The sequence below is a fragment of the Thermobia domestica genome, chromosome 4 (genome assembly GCF_964235325.1).
Source record: "Thermobia domestica chromosome 4, izTheDome1.hap1.1, whole genome shotgun sequence".
NCBI classification, from domain to species: Eukaryota; Metazoa; Arthropoda; class Insecta; order Zygentoma; family Lepismatidae; genus Thermobia; species Thermobia domestica.
In genome coordinates this window covers 314,043,770-314,068,833 of record NC_137457.1, presented here as the reverse complement: position 1 = coordinate 314,068,833, position 25,064 = coordinate 314,043,770, and the positions used below count along the sequence as shown (strand labels likewise).

At 36.9% G+C, this 25,064-nt stretch overlaps 1 protein-coding gene across 1 annotated transcript in view; it reads left to right on the top strand.

The window, feature by feature from the left end:
* LOC145684330 (uncharacterized) overlaps nt 1–25,064 on the top strand; it is a 134,860-nt gene that overhangs the window by 88,963 nt on the left and 20,833 nt on the right. The window contains exons 16-25 of the mRNA XM_081756528.1: nt 1,160–1,320; nt 5,306–5,384; nt 5,895–6,077; nt 9,655–9,847; nt 12,465–12,564; nt 13,745–13,965; nt 15,644–15,848; nt 16,999–17,271; nt 20,053–20,163; nt 23,276–23,418. Of these exons, the coding sequence (XP_081612654.1) occupies nt 1,160–1,320; nt 5,306–5,384; nt 5,895–6,077; nt 9,655–9,847; nt 12,465–12,564; nt 13,745–13,965; nt 15,644–15,848; nt 16,999–17,271; nt 20,053–20,163; nt 23,276–23,418 (1,669 nt within the window). The remainder of the gene's footprint in view (nt 1–1,159; nt 1,321–5,305; nt 5,385–5,894; nt 6,078–9,654; nt 9,848–12,464; nt 12,565–13,744; nt 13,966–15,643; nt 15,849–16,998; nt 17,272–20,052; nt 20,164–23,275; nt 23,419–25,064) is intronic.

Sequence of the window (25,064 nt, the reverse complement as noted above, 5' to 3'; positions counted from 1 at the left end):
TTCCTTCCACTTTCTCATTCTACCAATTCTTCCATCATCCTTTACTAGCTTTAATCATCGTCTCCCTTAACCTAAAGGGCATAATCGTTAAACTGAAAGATTACACAAACACACACAAAAAATAAAAGTTCTGTGCACCAGACCGCAGAGTGTTTTGTTACACAGAATCCAAATTTCGAAACCTCAGGAAGATCGATCATGTGGATTTTTTATTATGAGTGAAAAACTTGAGCGATTTTGGATAGGAAGGATACACGTAGGCTTAATACGGGTAGCGGACCCCATGGTATGAATTCGATGTATTTTGTTACACAGAAACCAAATTTCAAAACCCCAGGAAGATCGATTGTTTCAATGTTTTGTTATGGGCAAAAAACGAGCGATATTGAATAGGGAGGATACACGTAACACAGCCATACAAAAAAAAGTCTGTTCAGCGGACCCCAGGGGTATGGATTCGATGTATTGTGTTACACAAAATCCAAATTTCCAAACATTAAGACGATTGACCATCCACAATTTTGTTTCATGGGCGAAAAACCTGTGTCCTCCCTATCCAAAAATCGCTCAAGTTTTTCGCCCATAACAAAACATTGAAACAATCGGTCTTCCTGGGGGTTTCAAAATTTGGGCTTTGAGGTGAGGTACTCTCGGTGAGCGTGCGTCGTGAGAAAGAGGAAAGGAACCCGGTGACCAAGCGTCGTGGGTATAAGGATGGGTACCTCTCGGTGACCAAGCGTCGTGAGAGGAATTTTAGGTGTTTCGATCAATCTGGGAAGATTGATGTTGGTCGAGGCGTGCAGGTCCCTTTTATCCTGTATTGTCGGCTTCCTTCGTTGATTCTTGTCCTTCCGACTGTTGGCGATGGTGAGCGACTCCTCTTCGGGATCGTCGTCTGCTTGTTTGTGTTTATAATCAACACGTGTAGTACGCATGGCTATTGCATGGTACGGTGACGTGGGGATTCTTACATTATTTATAGCTATATCTTGACAACAGAAATATATATATGCATTAGATTCGGGTGAATACCATTTTTTGCAGGTGTCCGGACTGATAAGATCTAAACTAACGATGACATACCTTACTTTTCACATATGTATCTTCCTGCTATGTTAATTTCATATGTTAAGTATTTTTCTTCTTTTCTGTTCTATAGGAATTAGAAGCGTACAAAATGACATGTGAACTATGCCAACGCAAAGTGCTTCCAATAAGTTTCAAGACCCATATGACGCTGTGTCATCCCGATGAAACGACCAAACAAGATCACCCACAAGATCTTATCGTCGAAAAACAGAAGAGATCAGCTGCTACAAGGTAAATTTTCATACTTTGTAATGTGGTACTTTATACATATACAGGGTATATCAAAAGTTAGGGCCCAAAAGTCAACTTCGTTACGAGTAGTGATCTACGGAAAAATGAAAAGTTGTCGGAAATACGTTGTTTTCAATCGAAAATGGTGGATTTTTTTCAATCATATCAGCCGTTTGGGCTCCATGCTGGTAAGTTACTCATTTTTCTTACCACTTGGCGCTGCAGACCTTGGCGGGCTTTGGCCTCTTCCACTATTTGACTCCACCTTCCCAATCTCTGCATTTTTTTTCCATTCTCAGACGTTCAATTTTTCCAAATCACATTCTACTCCGTCCAATCATCTAGTTTTTGGTTTTCTTTTCTTTTGATAAAATATAGTCTTTCCCTCATTATTTTGTATGGCATTCGGACGTTTTCCATTCTTATTACATGCCCTAGCCACCTTAGTCGATTCAGTTTTATAAAACTTAATTATATCCTGATTCTTTATTATATCGTTTATCTCTTCGTTAGTTCTGATTCTCCAGGTTTTTTGTTCTTTAACCTTTATAGGATAAACGGCTCAGGGGCTTTGCCAGCAGTTTAAGGTTAATGTAAAGGGACAAGTTTTGTCGATAGATGTCACTACAGTTTTCGTCTCTCTCCCATGTATTTTTTACCATTCACGAAAATTTACAATTTCTCTTACAAATTTCAACCTAGAGACTTCATTTTTTTAAGAGAAGGAACTCCATAACCTATTAAAGGGAACAATCTGTGTCGATTTTTTATTTAGAATTTTCTTCATTGTTGAAACAGTTCCATTGTTAAAGGTTTAGATATATTTTTCAACAATCAAGCAATTTCAACATTAAGAAAATTCTAAATAAAAAATCGGCACGGATTATTGCCTTCGATACATTATGAAGTTCCTTTTCTAAAAGTTTGAAGTCTGTAGGTTGAAATTTGTAAGAGAAATAGTGAATTTTCCTGACAGGTTATATATCTATATCTATATAACAATATCTATATATGTAACAATATATATATATATATATAAAAAGATACGAAGACTGTGGTGCCATCTATCGGAAAAACTTGTCCCTTTAAACTAACTTTAAACCTCCATCGCTCCGCTTCTAATTAACCTAGAGAGATGATTTAGGTGTCTATCTCTTCAGGAAGGATGAAACGTTCCAACGGTGTGCATTTCATTCACATCAGGGGTGCAGCAGCGGAAGGATTGGGGAGAGAAAGTTGGATGTTCTTAGTTCCCCCTCAGCATTCGGGGGAGGGAAACTCGCCACCCGAAGAGTATAAAAAGTGGCATCAATAAAGATAAACAAACATCCTAACTAATGATATCCTATGTATGGCCATTCTTCATCACGACAAGTAACAGTGTTGCCAACTTTGAGATTTTTCCCCCCATTTCTTCTTTTACGGGTTGGGCACGGGGACACAAAAGTCAGCTCGTCGGAAGCTGTGTTCCATAGCCTTTACAATGAGGTATGGCTTATATCTCTGTGACGAGTACAGGCGCCAGGGTAGACCAAAATATTTCGAAAAAATATGTATAGGGTAATTCTCGCAGGAAACACGTTTGGAATGATTTTTTTCACTAGGTATTGAACTTTCGCCTTTATTTTTTTTTATTTTTTCACATGATTGTACCAATGTCTGGCGTATACGTGAAAATATTTTTTCCTGCATACGACAAGTAACAGTGTTGCCAGCTTCTCACAAATTTATTTTTATTATTTTTTTTTACAAAAAAAATCTTCTACGGGTTTGGCACGGGAGCCACAAAAGTTAGCTCGTTGGAAGCTGTGTTCCATAGCCTTTACAACGAGGTATAGTTCGTGTCCCTTTGCCAATTAGAAGGGGTACTAGGGCCGCCAACGTAAAGGTCTACAATTTTCTTGAAATCCCCATTTGTCCTGTAAAGATTAATTGGTCCGTAAATTTTCGTTACTATTCTTCTTTCCAAGATTGTAAAATTTTTCTTAACTTCTTTTGTGAGTAGCCATGTTTCCAAACCATATGTTACTATTGGTCTTATTGACGTTTTCTATGTTATCGTTTTTGTTCCTCTGCTTATGTTTTTACTTTTTTAACAGCTTCATGTTTACGTGGTATGCTTTATTTCCTAATTGTATTCTTTACTTTACTGTGCCCTTTACGGAGTTGCTTTTTCAAGGAAAAGTCAAATAAAGGACAATATATGATGTCTTTGTCATTGCTTTTTCAGGGAAGATCAAATAAAGGATGATATATATTGTCTTTGTCATTGCTTTTTCAAGGAAAATCAAATAAAGGACAATATATGATGTCTTTGTCATTGCTTTTTCAGGGAAGATCAAATGAAGGATGATATATATTGTCTTTGTCATTGCTTTTTCAAGGAAAATCAAATTAAGAACGATGTATGGTGTCTTTGTCATTGCTTTTTCAAGGAAAATCAAATGAAGGACAATATATGGTGTCTTTGTCATTGTTTTTTTAAGGGAAAATCAAATGAAGGATGATATATAGTATCTTTGTCATTGATTTTTTTTTTTTTAGGAAAAGGTCAAATGAAAGACGAAAAGAAGCCGAAGTAGGGGAGGGGCGTATATTTAAAGGTATTATTATCTTAGTATTTGTTTTGTGAAACAATAGAAAACCTCACGATTGCCGGCTACTGGATTCGAACACTGGTCTCTTCAATTAGAAAGCAAGAACGTACACCTGGTTGATTGTTGTTTCGGACAATTTCCTCTTGTCCCGCTCAACCCTTTTTGTTTATTTTTCTTTCCTCATCTTAGAAATGCTATCGACTATACAGGGTGGTAGGTAACTCCACCGACAAACTTTGGGAGGTGATTCCTTATATGAAATGAAAGAGAAAAGTTCCGATAAACATAGGTCGAAAAACGTATCCTTTCAAAGTTATGAACCGCCGAAAATTCGAAAAATCATGTTTCGAAACGCCCTGCCTTAGAAACTATAGGACCTATCCCAAGCGGTTTAAGGAATTACACAGGAACTAGTATGCGATCTATCTAAATACCCATATTTTAACATCCTCCGTTATCGGCGAAACGAACGCGTCATTAGTACTTAAAGGAGTATCCCTATACCTCCCAACTTCCTTTTTACAGTTCGTTTCGCCGATAACGGACCACGGTAGAACATGAATATTTAGATACAGCGCATACTAGTTCCTTTGTAATTCCTTAAACCGCTTGGGATCGGTCCTGTAGTTTCTAAGGCAGAGCGTTTCGAAACGTGAATTTTTGAATTTTCGGCGGCTCATAACTCTGAAAGGAGACGTTTTTCGTCCCATGTTTATTAGAACTTTTTCTTTTGTTTCATATAAGGAATCACCTCCCAAAGTTTGTCGGTGAAGTTACCTACCACCTTGTATATATGGCGAAAATTTTTGAAAATCAGTCTGTCTACAGTGTGTTAAATAAATTCTTTGAATTATCTGGTAGTATAAGTGCAATTTGTTTAGTATACGAGAGGCAGTGAAAACGTTCCCGGAATGCTGTTGTGGTTTTGGCATTTGTAACACAATCACAATGAATCTGATACAGTACTCTCCATACGTTGCCTGATCTAGCAACGCGCAAACATCAAGTTCATGTGCAAAATTGGAGAAAATGTGTTTCAGAGACTTTGATAACCTTAAAAACTGTCTAACATCATAGAGTGTTTTACTCTTCCCAAAGCTAAAAAGTGGACCTCAAAGATACCCGTTTCGCCATCGTAGGCGAGATCAAAACCGGAAGATACCGCTGAACTTCGGAAGATACCGGAAGAGGACTTTCGTTGGTATTTGCTGTAATCGCAGAGGCTGTATGAATCCGACGGTGCCTACTTTGAAAGTGATAAAGTAAATGTGTGCTTATATTATGGTAATAAAAAAAAGCTACAACGAAATTCCGGAAACTTCTTGACTGTCGCTCACAGAGCAGAATATATCTGAAATTTTTGAAGGTAAAAATTGTCTTCTTTGCAGGGCCGAAAGTAAAATGCAGGAATTTATAAATGAAGTTAAAGGATCAGAGGACAAATATGATGAACAGGATCAATCAGAAGTAAGTAAATAGATTTCTATGTCACATTTTCCACTGTTTCACGTAATATTTATTATCTTTAAGTAATAATACAATGCAAACTCAAGTAGCAAGACTAATTTCTGTTGATTAAAAAAAAAAAGTTAATATCTATCTAGAATTGTTTTGATCACTCCAACAGAGATATTGTCACTGAAAATGCGGTCTTGCAAGTACATTCAGCCTCAAGGAGCATACTGTAGTTGAAAATGTGTACTTGTAAATCCATTCTTCCACTAGGAGAATATTGTCGCTGAAAATGCATACTTGTAAATCCGTTCTTTATCAAGGAGGCTATTGTTGCTAGAAGTGAATACTTGCAACGCCATTTTTCCTGGAAAACAATATTATCGCTGGAAATATAGAATACCTACATATTTGTTTGCAAGTCCTAACTCAGTCATATTTTGACTTCGTATAATGGTATTTTTTTTCAGATATTTTAATTGCGGTTTCTTTTTAAATTTATTATTATTTTTTCTTTCTTTTCAGAACGCATTGTATGGAGAACGTAAACGGAGATCAAGGCCTCACCATCTTCTAGTTGCGAAGTGGCGTAAGGCCGTAACAACAAATGGAAAAGCAAAATGTTCGAATGTGGGTTGCTCTTTCGAAAGTGACGATCTCGAAGCAATGCATGTGCATTATTACTCATGCAAATTTATACCAAAAGAGGTATGTACATATTACGTAGTTTTTATTTTTTTAAGCAGTGTTATACTATTTATAGTCTACACTTTGCTAAATCTCATGTGAAAGATACTCAGATATTGCGTTTTCCAAGGACGATACGTATTTATATCTGCAACGTGATTTTACCGAATTTACTAGTAACTAGTCGCAAGAGCTTTGGATTAAAGAAGTAAAAGAAAGCATAACTGAAATATGTACAGTTTTGTCTAGTATCGCGAAGTAACTGTCCTTTAATCAAAGTTTCAGTATGCGTTCACACTAGAGAAGAGAGGCTCGGAAAATAACAGGCTCCTTTTTTTCTTTTTGCAAGGAGACAGAAGCTGTTTTTGTTACTTTTTTTCCTGGGAAATCTTGAGCTTCTTAAAATATTTCAATTTTAGTGGAGAGATAACAATACGTTCTACCTTGGTTCCCCATTGTAACAAGAAAGAACCTTTAATTACTGCATCTAAAGAGGGGACACTCATTCGAAAAAGTGTAGAAGCTTTTTCAGGCCAACCAGCCTGAGTGAGTTTTCCCTGGATATTCCTCGTTCACATTAGGCAAATGCCGGGATAGTACCTAACATACAGGTTGGTAGAGCGCTTACCTCTGCGTGGGGTCCTTGGTTCGATCCCCGCTCAAGTAAATTTGTGGTGGACAATATCGTGTCCGTGGGTTTTTCCTGTGTGCCCCATTTCCTTCCACTTTCTCATTCCACCAATTCTTCCATCATCATTCACTTGTCTTAATCATCGTTTCCCTTAGCCTAAAGAGCATAATCGTGGGACGTTAAACTGAAAGATTTTATTTCTAACATACAGATCCCAGGTCGCTTCATTCCTCTCCAATAGCTTCTTCCTTCTCTTTCCTCGGATAGCGTGATCGCCGAGAGTTGTCATCCCTCATACGTGACATGCTAACATGGCCATAGACGTCGAAAGCCCAGAGACCTTAATTCCTAATCCTAGTCCTGCATCTGAACATGGTTACCACAAACCTTGAAAGTCAGGGAAAGTCATTGAAAGTTAGGGAATTCAAAGAACATCAGAGAAATTTTAAGAAATGATCCAAAAGTCAGGGAAAATATTTAAAAAAAATAAGTAGTCAGTGAAAAACGTTGAACTTTTGAATTGTTTATTTGTACAGCATAGAATATGGTCCCGAAAAGTCGTCGATTGAGATTTAGGTCACGGAAGTCTCCGATTACGATTGACCCATACCAGGCGGTTCCCTTGTACACCGTAACCTAATAGTAAAGGCATTCATTGTTAAGAAAGGCAAAGATCATTCTATTCTTAACATTTCGTATGCTGGTACGGTATTCTTTTAGGCTTGTGTTAGAAAATATGCTACTCAATTTCGTAAGAGAGACAAAAGAAAAATTGTTTTCAAAGAGGGTGTTGGCGAACGATATCAGAATAGTTATATTGACTGTTGTATATTTATCTGTACACGTCAAAGGCGAAATTCCAATGTTAAGAAGTTTGAGATAATGAAATTATGTGCAACTACGAATGTACCACATTTTTTTTTCTGGTGTTACACGTCCTTTATGACACGCGGCAAAGATGAAAAAAGTGACGTTTTTAGTGCAAGCAGTGATAGCTAGTGTATATCTTTGTGTATTATTTTTAAACATGATCCCTATTCCTTGTTTCCACACTTTATACTCTTAAAATTCTAGTGCCCTAATATTAATTATGTTTTTATATGTAATTATTGTGTTTTGGAATATCAATTATTGTAACAAAATGCATTTATTATATTAAAAGTTGTTTTTAAATATATACATACATAAAATGAGAAAGAAGAGTGCTGGTCGTGTGTTGAGGATGGTAAAGACCGAACTAAAAAAAAATTTGTTGTCCTAGTGTATTTGCGTTGCAGTCAGTGAAAATTACAATTGTTGGTCAGTGAATGTTACGGAAAATCACTTAACAAATGTTGTGGCAACCATGCTGAAGAGAAAATGCTGAAAAAAAGTAGATTATCAAGGAAAATCGGTCATTCGATAGGACAGAACAAGTTAAAATCCGTAGACCCATTCCAGTTCCAAGAATTTATTTGTAGAACTATTAGGTTAACGTTTTAATGACAAAAATGTTTTACTAAAAAATGTAATAGTGTTAGCATTAATGACTTAAAATGTCAGGCTAAAATGTTTCCTGAACAGAGGTTTCTAGGTATAAACCGCGCAAGCGCCTGCAATTAGAGCATGAACAAAAATAGCGCATGCAAATACAGCGTGGACAAAAACATCGTATAAAAGAAAGCCGCGCATAGTCAAAAACAGCTCATGCAAATACAGTTGTCTTTGAAAATGCGTACAGTGTGCTAGTGTGCTTTACTAGATTAGTCTTACAACTGTTGCCTTAATGTTTGCTTTGAGCAACTCCCAGGCTTGAGAAAGGATGTGCATTGCGGACCATGCATGCGCTGTTTTTGTTGACGCTGTATTTGTATGCGCGGTTTTTTGTTCATACGCTGTTTTTGTACTTGCGCTCTTTTGACCGGATACCGTACAGAGAACAAGATGAAAGCAAGATTTTATACCCCCCCCTTCCCAAAAGTGTTTTGGTTTATGGTACTTTTTTCTTGCCTGCAGATAGCATTTAGGCAACCAGTAAACACTTATATCAAGATGTATAAATTCAGGTACTTAATAAGATGATTAGGCAACCCAAATGACATTTGGGATGTAAAAGTTGCATAGCGTATACTTGCTGGCAGCAACTGCAATACCAATTTGAGAACCAATCAAGAAAGCAGCCCCGGCCTAAATATAGGACTTAAACAAGTACTAGTTGTTATAAACACTTTCGTAATTGTAGAATCCACTACAGAGGAACAAAAATTGGTACTTAATTAAGAAAATCATAGAATGTCAAAAAAGGGAAACTTCAAATTTTTTCTAAAAAAAAAAAAAAAAAAAAAAAATCTCCAGCTGTGACAACACTAGACTTTTGTTAAGTTTGCGCTGTTGCAGTATCACTGACGGTGTTGTCTCAGTTAATGCCTCGGCCTAATATTATAGAGAGCTGTGTAAACATGAACATCGCAAATTTAATTGTGTTACGGTATTATCCATATTAACATAATCAGTAAGTGAAGTTGGAATAAATCCTCAAAAATTCATGGCTCTCAGATAAAGAATTTAGCAAATGAACTAAAGAAGTGAGAAATAACAATGAATGAACATACTGTAAACGTTGTAAAGTGTATTTCAGTGCCCACAAAACTAACTTAAACAAACATGTCTCCTTGAAAATCAGAAAAGTCGCCCATTTTATATTATCACCATACCACTTGCCCGTTCATTGCACACTGCAGTTCTACTGCAGCTGACGTAGTATGGAGTTTGTCTTAAAACAACATACCAAAACTGCTGTCGCCGCCTGGTCATTGCCAACCCAGACATCTGGTGTCTTTTGATATCTGATACTTTTATGTTTGAGCTACAAATAGTTCAAATCCGCTACTTTTGGAACACAACCTCGCTACTTTTTAATCTTCAGATCTGGCAACATTGCATTTAAGGTGTTATTCTTATATTGTTTATTTATTTACGATATTTCAGAATTTCTACTGCAAAGTATGCAGCTATCGCTGTGACTCGGAGAAGACCATGCTAGAGCATGTTGCCGACCATACAAAATGTGATGCAGAAAGTGATGCTGAAGATTTCGGAGAGGATGAAGTTGGAGACGATGAAGAGAACACGGTCGAAGTTAGGAAAAAGAAGAAAAATTTTCAGCCAATAGGAGATAAAAGTAAGTTACTATTATTATTATTAATATTAGCCATTTCCGATTTCAACGTTTTTCGTCGTAGAACAAAAATGGTAATAGATACCAACAGGCTGTTTTTTTTTTTTTTACAGTTGATTCAGCATCTGAAGGAAACATATTGTCACCCTTCGCAACACTGTCAAAATCGGAAGTGGTTGAAATGTACTAGTATTTCCGGTTTCAATACTTGATTTCCATAGAATAAAAATAGTAAAAGATATCGTGAAGTAGATTTCATATCCCAGGCTATAACCCTCTATTCAAACCGGAAATGGTAGAAATCACGTCATTTTCTGTTTCAGTATTTATCGCCCTGGAACAAAAAAGGTAATATATAGCGAAGGTATTTTTGCAATAAAACCGGAAGTGGTTGAAATTTACTAATGCCTCCGGTTTAAATATAGAGCGAAAGCGGTAAATGATACCAAGAAGCAGTTTCTTGCAGTCGATTCAGCATTGCAAGGATAGGTTCTCTCTCTTCCGTTGACTTTCTGTTCAAACCGGAAGTGGTACAAATCAACCATTTCCGGCTTCAACATTCATCGCTATACAATGGAAACAATAATAGATAGCGACAAGCGTTTTATTTTTTCAGTCAGGTCAGCGTCTCAAGAGATCATACCATCAGCACCTGTGACTGTACCGAAACCGGAAGTGGTTCAAACGTACTAGTACTTCCGGTTCCAATATTGATTTCCATAGAGCAAAAACGGTAAGAGAGATCGGTAAGCGGTTGTTTACAATCAATTCAGCGTCCCAAGAGTGGATCCTGTATCTTCCATTAACTCTATAATAGCTGCTGTATAATTTTCTGTATATATTTTGGCGGCGATCCAACGTAAAATTTCAAAATGGCGGCCATTTTTCAAAATAGCGACTATCCACGCTACAGGGTTCAATTTTCGAACTTTTAAGTTAAAATTTTGAGGGCCGAAGCACGAGACATTTTAAATTTGCTGTATAGCTTTTCACGGCGATCCAATGTAAAATTTCAAAATGGCGGCCATTTTTTTCAAAACAGCAGGAAATAGAAAATTGTTGCAAATTATGGCAACGACAATCTTGAAATATAAATATTTTAACACTTTTACCCCAAAGACATTCGAAAAAACTCAAACTCGGAATAAAAAAAAACGTGCCCAGGTGGGTTCGTTTTTCTTAAAGTTTTTTTTTCAAACCTTGCCTCTATTCAAATCAACCGTTTCCGATTTTAACGTTGATCGTTAAAGAACAAAAACTATAATAGATAGCAACAGCAGATTTCAGCAACCGATTCATCACCATCCTCAACACACTACCTAAAGCTGCTGATGTTGGAATTTGCTAGTATTTGTGGTTTCTGTACTTACTTCTATAGAGCAAAAACTGTTTTTAACGCAGATTCAGCGCCCCAAGAAATAATTTGTCTTGACTTTTATCTACCTGTTCAAACCAGAAATAGTGAAAATCTACGATTTTTCGGTTACAATACTGATCACTCGAGCAACCAACATTATGCTTTATTTTTTCCAAATTATACTTTATTATGCTTTATTTTTAATTTCAATCATTGTTTTACATTAATCGTGTATAATGTATAATATTTACTATACATTAAATGTTGGGTATGTTCTAAATACCTTGATCTATTTATTTATATTTTATGCAGCCAGTTTCTTTCATATTTAATGAACTTTCTACTTAATGCACTGTAAAGAGATATGCTTTACTCGAGTCAGTTTTTTTTTCTTTAATCTCTTGTGTGCGCCTTAGAGGTGCACATATATAGAAAGGGAAAGTAAAAAATGCCACCAAAAAGTACAGAAAGGGCCGAAGTTCAAGAGGTACACATAACAATATAGTGTAGAGTTCTTGTGTACTTTTCATTGTTGGAGAAAAGTTTTTTCTTCTTTTCCTTTTTTTTTTCTCCATACCAAAGGCTTACACCGAAAAGTTTACAGAAATAAAAATAAGCGTTTCATTGTTGCATTGTTATGTTCTCAATGATTTTGCATTGTAAATATTGGTTTTAAAAGATATTAATACAGTATGTTATACTTACAGTTAAACAGAATTTTTCAATAATTATGCTATATACTTTAAATTATGCTTTATGCTTTATTTTCTAAGATTATGTTTTATTATACTTTTAAAATTAGTTTCTTCTGGACCCTTAAGCAACCACAACCATGTTCAAGGTACCAACCATATGTGTAAATTGCTTTTATGCTTTTGAGTTGCCCTACTGATCACATAACGGATGAAAGAGAAACAGGTGCATATAAGTAAGATTTTAATTATGGATTTAGTCACCAAAAATATGTTTCACCTCTCGTTTTATTCATTCATTATAACCAGAAGTAATAGACATAAATTAGTATTTTTAATTTCAATATTAATTTTCATAGAATAGAAACGTTAGGAGATAGCGAATAATGGCTTTTTTTTTTGTTTTGTTTAATATGAATTCAGCATCCAACGAACAGAATGTATCTTTGATTTTATTAATATATTGCAACCAGTAATTATGAATGTACTTCTTCAAGTTTGAGTATTGGATTCCCATAGTTTCACACTATGAAATAATAGTCACTTGTCTTTTTTTTTTCTTTCTTTACAGAACCCTACGTAACTAAAATAATATTCCTGACAAAAGAGCGGGGAACACGCCATTTCCACTACAAGCCGTGTAAACTAACAGCAAGATGGCTGTTGGAGTTGTAAGTATTTTTTCTTATATTGTATCAAAAGTACTTTGTCGAGAAGACTGCAGAATAATAAGGGTGCCGACTTCTATAAAATGATCGGTTATTTATTTTGGATTTTAGTATTCCCTTTCATTAGGAAAGGGATACAGGGCGGTATGTCTAAACTTTGGAAGGTGATTTCCTCCAGGAGACGCAACAATAAAGTCTGTATCAATATATATTGTAAAGTTCTCTCTGTGTAGTTTAGAGTAAATTATAGTCCGGAGTCGGCTCATTTCGGACTACCGGTTTTCATTATAAAAATCCTCTATAAACAGTATTGTACAAGGATAGTACAATAATTTAATTTCTCTAATACAAGGTAGAGGAAGGTAACCCGAGGCCCGAGCAGCCTAAGACAGGATCTCCATAGAGCTCCGAAGCAAGCTAGGTGGAGTGGGTTAGGAATCCACAACGTTCCGAAGCAAGCAGAGGTGTTAAAAGTCACAGAGCTCCGAAGCAAGCTAAGCGGGAGGAAGGAAAACCTAGAGTTCCGAAGCAAACTAGAGGCTTGGGTTGGGTGTCTCCTAGACCTCCGAAGCAAGCTAGGTGGAGTGGGTTAGGAATCCACAACGCTCCGAAGCAAGCAGAGAGAGGGGTTAAGAGTTACAGAGCTCCGGGTAAGTTAAGCGGGAGGAAGGAAAACCTAGAGTTCCGAAGCAAACTAGAGGCTTTGGGTTGGGTGTCTCCTAGAGCTCCGAAGCAAGCTAAAGGCGGGATTGACCAGTGGAGACTCATAGCTGTCCATGGAGTCCTCTCATTTATATAGGTGCTGCAGGTGAGGCGGTGGTGCTGCTATTACCTAGTCGTCATGTGACTGATGGTGTCACTATAGTCCCTCGTCTGCAGTTTAGTATTCCATAGTAAAGTGCACGTGGTGGTTGTTTATAACTAGGAACACGTCTAGAATGCGTTTAAACATAAGCACATGTTGGGTGTTTGTAAACACGCGTGGTATATGAAAATATATGTGTGATTAATATATGTACACACATCATTTGGAGATACACAGGGTCACCCAAAAGACACGCTACTGGGTTTGGAAGTGAGAGGTCCAGCCATTAATTACAATATTAGTGTATTTAACACTTGTTTCTTTTAGGCTACATGGTTTGTTTTTAGAACAATAAACTAAAATTCAATTTCATTTCAGTTCTTTGGGGAATTTCACGGACAATTTATTTAGCGAATATCATACATACAAAAGAGATTGGATACTTGTTCCTTCACCTGATGTTGAACGCTATATACCAACAACTCAAGAATCCGTTCCTATAGCAAGAACCTACATGAGTGGAGACCTTGCGGAAATCAAGCATTTTTCTCAGTATCAATGGAACAGACTCAAACTTTTCGAAGGCTCAGTGTTAGATGGTAAGTATAAAAACATAGTTCATACATTTTATTTTGTGTGTTTTTCTGTTTGCTAAGCTGCATTTTTGGATCATATAAAAAGCAAATAATTATTATGGCAAGATGAAGGTGGTAGACGGAAATTCGTTTCAGATTACACTAAAGACTGAAGTCTTCTTAATGGATATATATAAAAGGTTTCTCAGCTGATCTTATATGATTTCGGGGTATATTTATAGCAATGATTTCATAGCCTTTATTGGGAGATTGGCAAGATGTGTTAAGGGCGTTAGTAATGGCAATATGTAAACATATTAAAAGAAGAAAGAATTGTATTCACTGTGCTTTTTTTTATGTTCGTTTATTTTTCTTTTACAGCAGTACATTAAGTATCCATTTATATTACTAAATTATATATATGGGTTTATATTGATGTCATTTTCAGTGAAAATCATATTTGGTATTAAAGTACGTGTCCAGTGGTACATTTTGGTTAATGATTTATTTGCAGAATTGGTTTATAATTTATATAAGATAATATATAAGAGAATGTTTATATGTAGTTAGGCCTATTTAGTAAGCCTAACATTATATCCCAAGTTCTTGTTCAATCATCAACTGCAGCACGTGTAAGAAATTTTGTACATGTAACAAATGGCGCAGTCGTACTTGAAACGGACCATTACGCTTTGTAAAGCTTTATGAATCGGCTAATGACAATTGCAATGATGGTGCAAGTGTATTTGAGGTACACAAACTTAAATTCAGTCAAGGCGAAAAAGTAACGGTAAAGTGCATGAATAAAGTTACAGAAGGAAATAGAATGGGGAAAAAAAGCATGTGCAGAGATCGGAGATTTTGCTCAGAGGGAAATGTGAGCTAAGTGATCAAAATGGAGCTTCGTGCTCGTTTGAAAAAGGAGCTTAGTGCTCATAAGCTTAAAGGGAGTTGTGTGCTCAGGGAGTTTAGTGCTCATAAGCTTAAAGGGAGCTTAGTGCTCATAAGCTTAAAGGGAGCTGTGTGCTCAGGGAGCTCAGTGCTCACAATTTTATATGGAGCTGAGTGCTCATAAGCTTAAAGGGAGCTATGTGCTCAGGGAGCTTAGTGCTCAGAAGCTTAAAGGGAGTTTAGTGCTCAGAATTTTATATGGAGCTGTGTGCTCAAGGAGCTTAGAAGCTCAAAGGGAACTGTGCTCAGGGAGCTCAGTGCTCAGAGGTTTATATAGATCTGTGCGCTCAGGGAGCTCAGTGCTCAGAGGTTTATATGGAGCTGTGCGTTCAGGGATTTTAGTGCTTAACAAGAGCTATGTGCTCTAAAGTTTAAATGGAGGTTATGAACTTCTTTCTCTAAAAATTTGAAGTTGTAGGTTCAAATTTGTAAGATAAATTGTAAATTTTCGTGAAAGATAAAAAATGCATGAGAGAGATACGAAGACTGTAGTGATATCTATTTGCAAAACTTGTCCCTTTACACCATCCTTAATAATCCAATTGCGTCATTTGTGCTCTCCTGAACCCGAACTGTCTCTCAACTTTTTCATTTGTTCTTCCACATTCAAAGCAAAATTTTTGCTGCATGCGATATGAGGCTAATAGTTCTACAATCTTCACATCTCTTTTGTTCTTATAATAGTAAAGTTTTAATTTTGTGTGCTATAGTCTGAACAATATTTATTACAGTGTTCTTTTCTTTTAATTAGGTGTTCCTAGCGCTTTTGTTGGAGGCCCAGTTTTCTCTATGGCGTGGAATCCAGTTCCTTTCCGAGAATCATTTCGCACCGCATGTAAACAGTATTTAGCTGTTACATGTCACAGGAATATGGATGATACGCACCTTGTTCACCAGACGTATTCAGGAGAAGGACTTATTCAGATATGGGATTACGGCTATTTGGAAAACAAAGCGTAAGCATAAATTATATATATATATATTTTAAAGATAAAAATACCATATGTATTGAATAATCAGTGCAGATGATATATTGTGTACAGGGTCTGTTCAGAAAGTAATGAGATTTGCCGTCGCGCGGCGCTCCAGTCACGTGCAGCGCGCTCCCCGGCAAGGGAATTTGTAGTGCAGGGGTCTAAGCTAAGCAACGCACTGGACATAAGTCGCGTCCGAGCTCTGATGCAGTAAGGATCACGCGTAGCACAAAAGCTGTTCTTGAGTTTTTGTCATAGCAGATTTTCAGAAATAATTTTGTGACCCGTCGTTTTGCACATGTTGAGGTCTTCGGCGATTAACTTTACACTCAAACGACGGTCGAAGTTGAGGAGATTTTTCACTTTGGCCACATTTTTGTCCAAACCACTCGTTGGAGAGCGTCCAGATCGTTCCATGTCTTTAATGGTCTCCGGTCCGTTCTTGAACTTACTGAAGCACCGGAAAACCTGGGCCCTTAACAGGGCGTTTCTTTGTAAGCCTTCTTGACCAAGGCAAGCGTCTCGAAAGCATTTTTGCCTGGGTGAAAGCAAACTTTAATGCCAATGCTCCATCTGTTACGTTTTCTGTCATGACAAAAATTCAAAAACAGCTTTTGCGCCACGCGTGATCCTTACTGCATCAGAGCTCGGACGCAACTGATATACAGTGTGTTGCTTAGCTTAGACCCCTCCCCCCACTACAAATTCCCTCGTCGGGGAGCGCGCTGCTGGCGACTGGAGCGCCGCATGACAACCAGTCTCATTATTTTCTGAACAGACTCTGTAGATTAACGTTGAAATGTGAATAAAGGAAACAACCTGCAAATTTATTGATCAAGAAATACACATAAGGAAACGGGTAACACAAAATATAAATTATTTCATGTCTGTGATATAAGTGAACTGTTAGTTGCGCTGAAAGGGAATAGAAATTGAAATATAATTTTGACATTGATTTGGTGATAAAAATTCAGTATTCATAATTTCAAATAAATAATGTTTTCACAGAATATTGGTCCAAAATATAATAAATCCAAAATTTTGTAATTATTGGTGTTATCTCACACAGTTTATCGGATAAGACACGATACCTTCACAAATATATTCAAAGTGCAACCAAACTCTTTTTCAGACCTGCTGAGGCTCCTAAATTCGTGCTAGGCATTGCTCACGAATATGGCAGCGTATGGAACTTGGAATGGTGTCCCTCTGGGTGCTACGATAACGACGATGCTGAACTTGATGAGGATAACTCTGAATCGCACGGTAATGCTGAGAATGTGGAAGAAACAAACAGTAACAAACTTAGAAGACTTGGGTTGTTAGCTGCAGCGTTTTCAGACGGCTGTGTAAGAATATTTAGTGTGGCTGTGCCTTCAGTACTTGAAACAGCTGATTCTAATAGGTACGTAGAGTTTGATATTTACTTTACTTTGACTAAGTTAAGGGATACTTTTTTTTAACTGGGTTAAGCACTTAGAATTCATAGAAGTTATTTCTTGGTGCTAAATCTTATCCCGTCCCTGCTTTATCGGAGAAGCTGTCCAATAAACATTTTACGAGGATCAGTCAAAATGTTAGTTGCACTGCTTAAGAAAATAAAATAGGATAGAAATTTTACAATAACTTTATTTGTATCGTAAAGTTCCATTCACAATCTACTTTTCAACGTAATTACCTCCTTTATTTAAGCATTTGTCGAGGCGTGATACGAGTTTTTCTATGCCTTCAGAAAGAAATCCCGTCCAATGCGCCATAACCATTCTTGGGCTGCAGCGTTCACGTCATCATCCAAATGGTATCGTCGCTTTGAAACTTCGTCTTTCATGGAATCAAAGACGTGAAGCTACATGGTGAAAGATCTGGACTATAAGGTGGGTGTCGCAGTTGATGATCATCCCTCGCGCTCAGCATCGTCAATATCTGTACATCCGTTCTCAAACATGTTGTACCATTTCGCGATATTTTGACGTGACATAGCATTTTCACCATACACTTCATGCAACTGCCGATAAAGTGCAACTGCACGTTTTCGCCCCCCCCCCAAAAAAAAAAAAAAAATCACACGCATTTCCAATTTAGAGGCCACTTGCCGAGACATGTTTACGACTGATTATCAGAACACCTCCACTTGCCTCGTGAAAGCCACTATGTCACACGATACAGCTACATGTCTACAGAGTTAGCACACAATTTCATCAAAATAGCCTTTGACCGAAAATGCTTACGAAGAAGTACAACTAACTTTCTGACTGACCCACATATTGCAATACTTTGTTTTGTTCGTTAACCTCCCCATCAACGTAAAATAAAGCCTTGTTATTGAACAGGGTGTCTATCAGTCACGAATGTAACGCGAAATCAGAAAATGGTCATGAAAGTCAAGAAAAAGTCACGAAAATTGGCTTTTGGGTCACGATTTTTTTTTTTTTTTTAATCTGTACAAATATAAGAACATACTGAAAAAGGTTGTTCAATGAAACATCAAAATTTATCAACAAATATATCTATGGTCGGCTTTAGACGCTACCAAATCGTAAGCAAAGCATGCTTCTATCGCATGTATAAAAGTTCGGCCTAATTCGCACCCAAATTTGCTCTTGAGAATGTTAACAAATGTTATAGTCTGATAAAGAAAATGTCACGAAAAAGTCACGAAATTTCATTTTGGAATTCAGACACACTGTTGAAGAAAACAGTTGATGTAGAGTTCCCATTGATCTGGTCACGTGACCACTCAGAATTGTAGGTTGGAGACACGATGGATCAGCGGTAGACCTCTAGTACGTGGGGTTCCTGGTTCAATCCCCGACCAACTAAGTTTGTGGTGGACAACCTCATGTCCGTGGGTTTTCTCGGGTACTGCAGTTTCCTTCCACTTTCTCATTTCATCAGTTCTTCCAATATCTTTTCCTTGCCTTTTTTAATCATCCGTTTCTCTTTGCCCAAAGGGGGACATAGTTGTGGGACGTTAAACTGAGAACTTCCATTTCACATCCAAAGTTGTAGGCGACGAGCAGGTCAGATATATATAGGATGTCTCATATGTAGTGTCATGTTTTAGTGGCGGATGTTTGTAGGTAATCTAGTAATTGCAGTATTGCATAAGAAACACATCTTTATTGAAACTGGATATGGATGTTTTAAAAGAGCTTTGTCATTTTTAAATGAATGTATGAGAAGTATCGTATCTTCAGAATAATTGACTCTCAGACGTTTATGGGTAGATATTAATGATCGCAGTATGGGACATTGCTCAGATTTTCATGGGAGGTAAGTGGAATGTACGTTTGAGCAATTGATTACTATTTGTCTCTATAGAATAAATGTTCTCATATATAAATATTCACCGTTATTTAATCCTTATTTATGTCAACGTCATCCGACACCACTCATGAAAGTCAAGGAATTTCCTGCCAAAGGTCAGGAAAGTCAGGAAAATAGATTTCTCCAGATCAGCAGGAATTCTGATTATGGTCCTGTTTCCTCTTTCCCTATTCCTTTCTCCCTTCACAACTCCCCAGGCAATGTGATTGCCAAGGGATTGCCGTTATCCGTCATATGTGACAGGCTAACACGATCATAGATGCCGACAGCCCAGAAATCTAATTCCTAATCCTAATCCTAGTTACGGGCTAACATGGCCATATATGCTGAAAACCCAGAAATCTAAATCCTAATCACGGTCTAATATAGCCATATATGCAGAAAGCCCAGAAATCTAATTCCTAATCCTAGTGACGGGCTAACATGGCAATAGATGCCGAAAGCCCAGAAATCTAATTCCTAATCCTAATCCCAGTGACGGTCTAACATGGCCATATATGCCGAAAACCCAGAAATCTAAATCCTAATCACGGTCTAATATGGCCATATATGCCGAAATCCCAGAAATCGAATTCCTAATCATAATCCTAGTGACATGCTAATACAGCTATAGATGCCGAAAGCCCAGAAGTCGAATTCGTAATTCTAATCCTTTAGTTTCACTCCGTGATTCAATTTTGGAATGTATATGTCAGTAGCGACGCTGAAAGGTCACTTGAAAACTCACATAATTGAGAAAAATTATTAATAATTGAGGTTCTTGTTTTGCTTAATTGCGAGTCGCGAGATAACAACCTTATTAGGTTGTCAGTTGGTAGAGATTCTGTATTAATGTTGTGTTTTTTTGTTTCTTTCATAGTTTGCCTATTTACAAAATAAACCCGAAGCTCACATTGTTGATGGAAGCGAATCTAGGAACAGAGACGGCCCAGTGTCTCAGGGTATCGTGGAATAAGGAGAAGGGTCACAAGTAAGTTAATCTGTTTAAATGCTTGTAAATATATTTAAACCCTTTTATGATTTCCACTTTTTGAGGTAAATGTTAGACTTTCAGTCAAACAGCCTACTGCTTCCGTATTATTAATTGTAGGATCATTGTTCATACCTCGTTTTCTTCAGAATACCAGCATCCTTTCCAACGGTACCATTCGCTTGTCCGTACTATACACCAGAAACGGAAAAATCGGAGAAAACCGGAAACTTTTAAAATTTTTTCAAAATTTTTGCGCCCCTCTGGCCCGGGCCTGGATTTACGTAGGGATCTGAAAATGTCCTGAAAAATACGTAGTTACGTGCACAATGCGTGTGCAAAATTTGTTTTATATCTTGAAAACAAAGGGCGGAAAAAATTGGAAAATCTGACGGTGATGCATTTATATATATATATATATATATATATATATATATATATATATATATATATATTCTAAAAATTTCCTACAACATTACTATTTGGCCCAGAATCATGGTTCAAACGTCATTTTCTTCACTATAACACACCCTTTCCAACGGTACTATTCACATGTCCATGTCATACAACTGAACCGGGAAATTAGGGAAAAATAGGAAATTTTTCTGAAAAATCAACCCCTCGTAATATTTGTGCTCCTCGGGCCCCAGTTCACGTAGGGCTCTAAAAAAATGAGAAATGCTCAAAGGAGCACACAATCCGTATGCAAAATTTCAATATGATACCGTGAAAACTAAGGGCGTGAAATATTCTTGAAATTTGTTAAATTAACAAAAAGTCACCCCCTTCGCCCCCATATGGCGCCGCCTAGTTGACCATCCGGTTCCAAAATGCATCTGGGGTGTTCTTTCGTCCATGCTTGACTTGACCAGTAAAAGAAATCGAGCTTAAATGTCTGTTATAGGACCTAAACAAGCGGTTAAAGACAACGGTATGGTAATTTTTATTACCATAAATCCTAAAAGGGGTATCCATATTGTTAAATAATAAGTGAATAGTCAGTGCACTCTGGCTTACAAAAGCGTACGTTTTTCCCTTTGAGTTTGCTCACTTGAAGTAGAAGTGAGAAGAAACAAGACTTAGAAAGTGGTTAGTACATTACAGAAGCATAAAAGAAATCAAGAATATTAATACCCTAGGAATAACTGTTCGTGGAAATAAAAACATCCGCTTTATGAATTATAAATGCATATCCGAAAAGTCCCACGTTACGGGCAAAATAACTGTATTTGTTCATTCTGGTCTCTGTCGAGTTCCACACATGTTTGTAGGCGAATTTCAACTTGTTGAGCACCTAGGGGACATAATCTGGGCCAATTGTTTCGCATATGCTCTTTATTCTTTTGCGAAGATCAGCCATATCGCAACGGTGGTGTAGAGTACTGATCGTCATTCGAGATGACGTCGATTGAACTCACTGGCAATATCTCGGTGTGAATAGGCGGTTAGCAAAACATTTGACGTCGTTGATCATGTCTTGCTACTGAAAATAGCATCTCTGAATGTTTTGAAACAAGCAATGGAGTATCTTGTATCATACTTGCATAACCAAAAACAACATATATATTTCATACAAAGTATTTCTTACTGAAAAGTTCATTACTCTATTGGGAGTCCCTCAAGGTTCTATCTAAGTCCCCTGTTGTTTCTTCTTGTTATTAGTGATATTCCTCTGTGTATTAAAACTCCTCAATTTTTTTTTTTTTTTTTTCCTGACGATCTCAAATTATACTCCAAAGTAAGTTCAATTGATAACTGCGTGGAACTTCACCAGGATCTACAGAGTTCAAATATAGAGTGATAAGAATACATTAGTCCTGAATGTGTCCACATGTAAACCTGTATCTTTCACGGGGAAAGCAAATCCAATTAACTTTACGTATACAATAAGTGGCATTTCCTTGTCTACCCCAAATACTATCAAAGATCTAGGAGTTACATTTGATAGCAAATTAACCTTTGCTCAACACATTGACGCGGTAACGAGTAGTGGATGTAGAAATTGAGGTTTAATTTATGGGATAGGACAAAGTTTCTACGAAAAATCAACATTTGTAAGGTTATATTTTCGTATGTGAGGTCAAAATTGGGATACTGTTGTACTATTTGGACACCAAATGTCACTAAATATTCTAACTCAATAGAAAATATATAGTTTAAATTCTTAAAAATGCTTGCATACGAGAAAGCCGGTTTCTACCGAAAGTATGTCCCCTATGAAGACTTAGTAACGAATTTTAGTTTTCAAGCAGTAGAAAAAAGCAGATGGATTTTTGATTTGTTGTCACATAAATTGTTAAACGGTAAAATTGATTATCCAGAATTAGTTTCAGAAGTATTATTACGTGTCCCAACAGGTAAGCCTAGAACAGCATACACTGGGGCATTCTATAGTAGAAAAGCAAGAACTAACATATTACGTAAGTCTCCTCTATGGAGAATGTGTGCTTCATATAACGAAATGATTAGATTTTGTGTAGTAGATGTATTTAGGATGTCCGAAAACAAGTTCAAAAGAATTGTCTGCTGCATAATTAAACAACATGTGTTTGCATATGTATAATACTGCATGTTAGATAATTATGTACACGACACTATAACTGGGCATTAAGCCTGTTGTGTTGTCCTTGTGACATAAATAAATAATTTTATCCCATTTAGCAGTATTGTTTCCACACATTGCCCTGCAGCAGCGTCATTCGCTACAACAGAACGAAAGAACACTAATACTAATGATGCTAATAATAAATAAATAGTAAGTGTTAATAATTTTTCCTATGGTATGGGATTTTTTGGACAAACCCTGTAGTTAATAGTTTCTACATGAAAAATATGTATATTGCTCTCTGTAATAGCTTATGCTTCAAAATACACATTTTCTGCAAATTGATTACTATTCACTGGAACTGATAGTGGCCACGTAGGCAGGTTTTATTGTATCATGATTTTACGGAATAAGTGTACGGTATCCTCTCGCTATTCCTTCCTCACAAACATTGAAGGTAATTGGAAATGTTTATCAGTGCCGTGCCGTGTTTAAATGTAATTTCTTTGTTTATCAATGTAATTTCATTTTTTAATAAAGTTGCATTTCACTTTGTTTTTAATACAGTATTATGGCTGCTGGTTATGCCAATGGAATGGTTGCAGTATGGGATTTAACTATGAAGCTGCCTCTTGTTTACTCTGAGTTCTACAGTGACAATGTACTATATCCGTTTCAGACGTTTCAAGCTCATTTAGGCCCTATCACAGGTAAGAAGTTGTTATTATTTCTTAAAGAGAACATTTGAGTTATTTCGTGTAAATTGGTGAAGTGTGCAAAATAAGTGTACGCAAAACGAACAAAATTCAATTGATTACAAGACAGAAAACTTTAAACTGCAACACTATTTTCTGTGACAGCTGATATTACAGTTCTTGGTTTTTTTGAGGTTAGTTTGGTTTGGCACGCCGGAGCAACGTTTGCAAATTGTACAAATTTATTTTGAAAGCCATGGTTCAATTTGACAGACTCATCGGGATGGACGTGGACCGAAATGGACCTGCTAACTGGCCACCTCGTTCGTGCAATTTGACGCCATTAAATTATTTTCTCTGGGGATATGTAAAGTCGCATGTCTACGCCGAGAAACCAGAAAACATTGAGCACTTGAAAGCCAACATTTGACGCGTTATTGCCGAAATACAGCCTGATTTACTGCGAAGAGTGTGTGAAAATAAGACCTCCAGATTACGCCATGTATATGCCAGCCGCGCTGACCACATGTCCAAAATAATATTCAGATATTAATGCAATAAAATGATCTGTCAAATAAAGCCAATTTCATAAATATTAAAAAAAAAAAAAATCTGTTTATTTCAACATAAAGTTCTCCGCTTCTTAAATAATAATAATAATAATAATAATAATAATAATAATAATAATAATAATAATAATAATAATAATAATAATAATAATAATAATAATAATAATAATAGTAAGGGTTGTTCATTTAATTCCCCGATAGCTTTTAATTCCATAAAAAGTATTAATTGTATTTTGGAATTCTTACCACAGACACACGTGGCAGGACCTCATGATAACGTCAATCGTATTGCTTACATGAGCCCAGGCAGTGTTAAGTAAGACGTAATTGTGTGCGATGTGTTATATGATCAGTGTTCGATATTGAAGTGGATGATCCAAAGAAACAGTCAATTTGTGTTAAATTTTCTTTTAAATTGGGGAAAAAGGCTGCAGAGACTTTCGAAATGTTTTAAATAACACTCGTTAATACATCAAACGATCTTTCAGCGGTTTGCACGTTTCCAAGCTGGAAGAATGTCCGAGGAGGATGATTGCTATCGTGACCATCTCTCCGTAAGTCACCGGAGAATTGGAGACCCGGGTTCGATTCCCGCCGGTAGCTCCTGTTGTTCGGATTCCACTTTAATCAGGTTTCGTCTCATATATCCTTGCTGCTGAAAGGGACGTTAAACTCAAAATCAACTCAACTTCGTAAGTCAGCATGAGGGGGGGGGGGGGGGGGGGAATTGTCCAGATCCGTTCACTTGTAAGATAACCGTTGATTGACTGTCCTGTGAAATTGCGGGGGAGTTCAACATTTTCACTGCCTCATGTCACAAAAACTTGCATGAAGACCTAGGGATGCGGCGTGTATCGGCGAAATTCGTACTGAGAATTCTCATACAGAATCAGGAGTACACTTGTGTGACAATTAGTAGGAACCAGAGGAAGAAAGCCGCCAACGATCTGAGATTTCTGGCCAGAATCATCACACAGAATGAATCACTGTTTTACGGATGTAACCCCGAAATCAAGGTAAACATCCAATAGAAGACATCTGGATATCCGAGACCCAAAAAGGCCAAGCAAGTCTGAGCCTAAATGTAAGTTT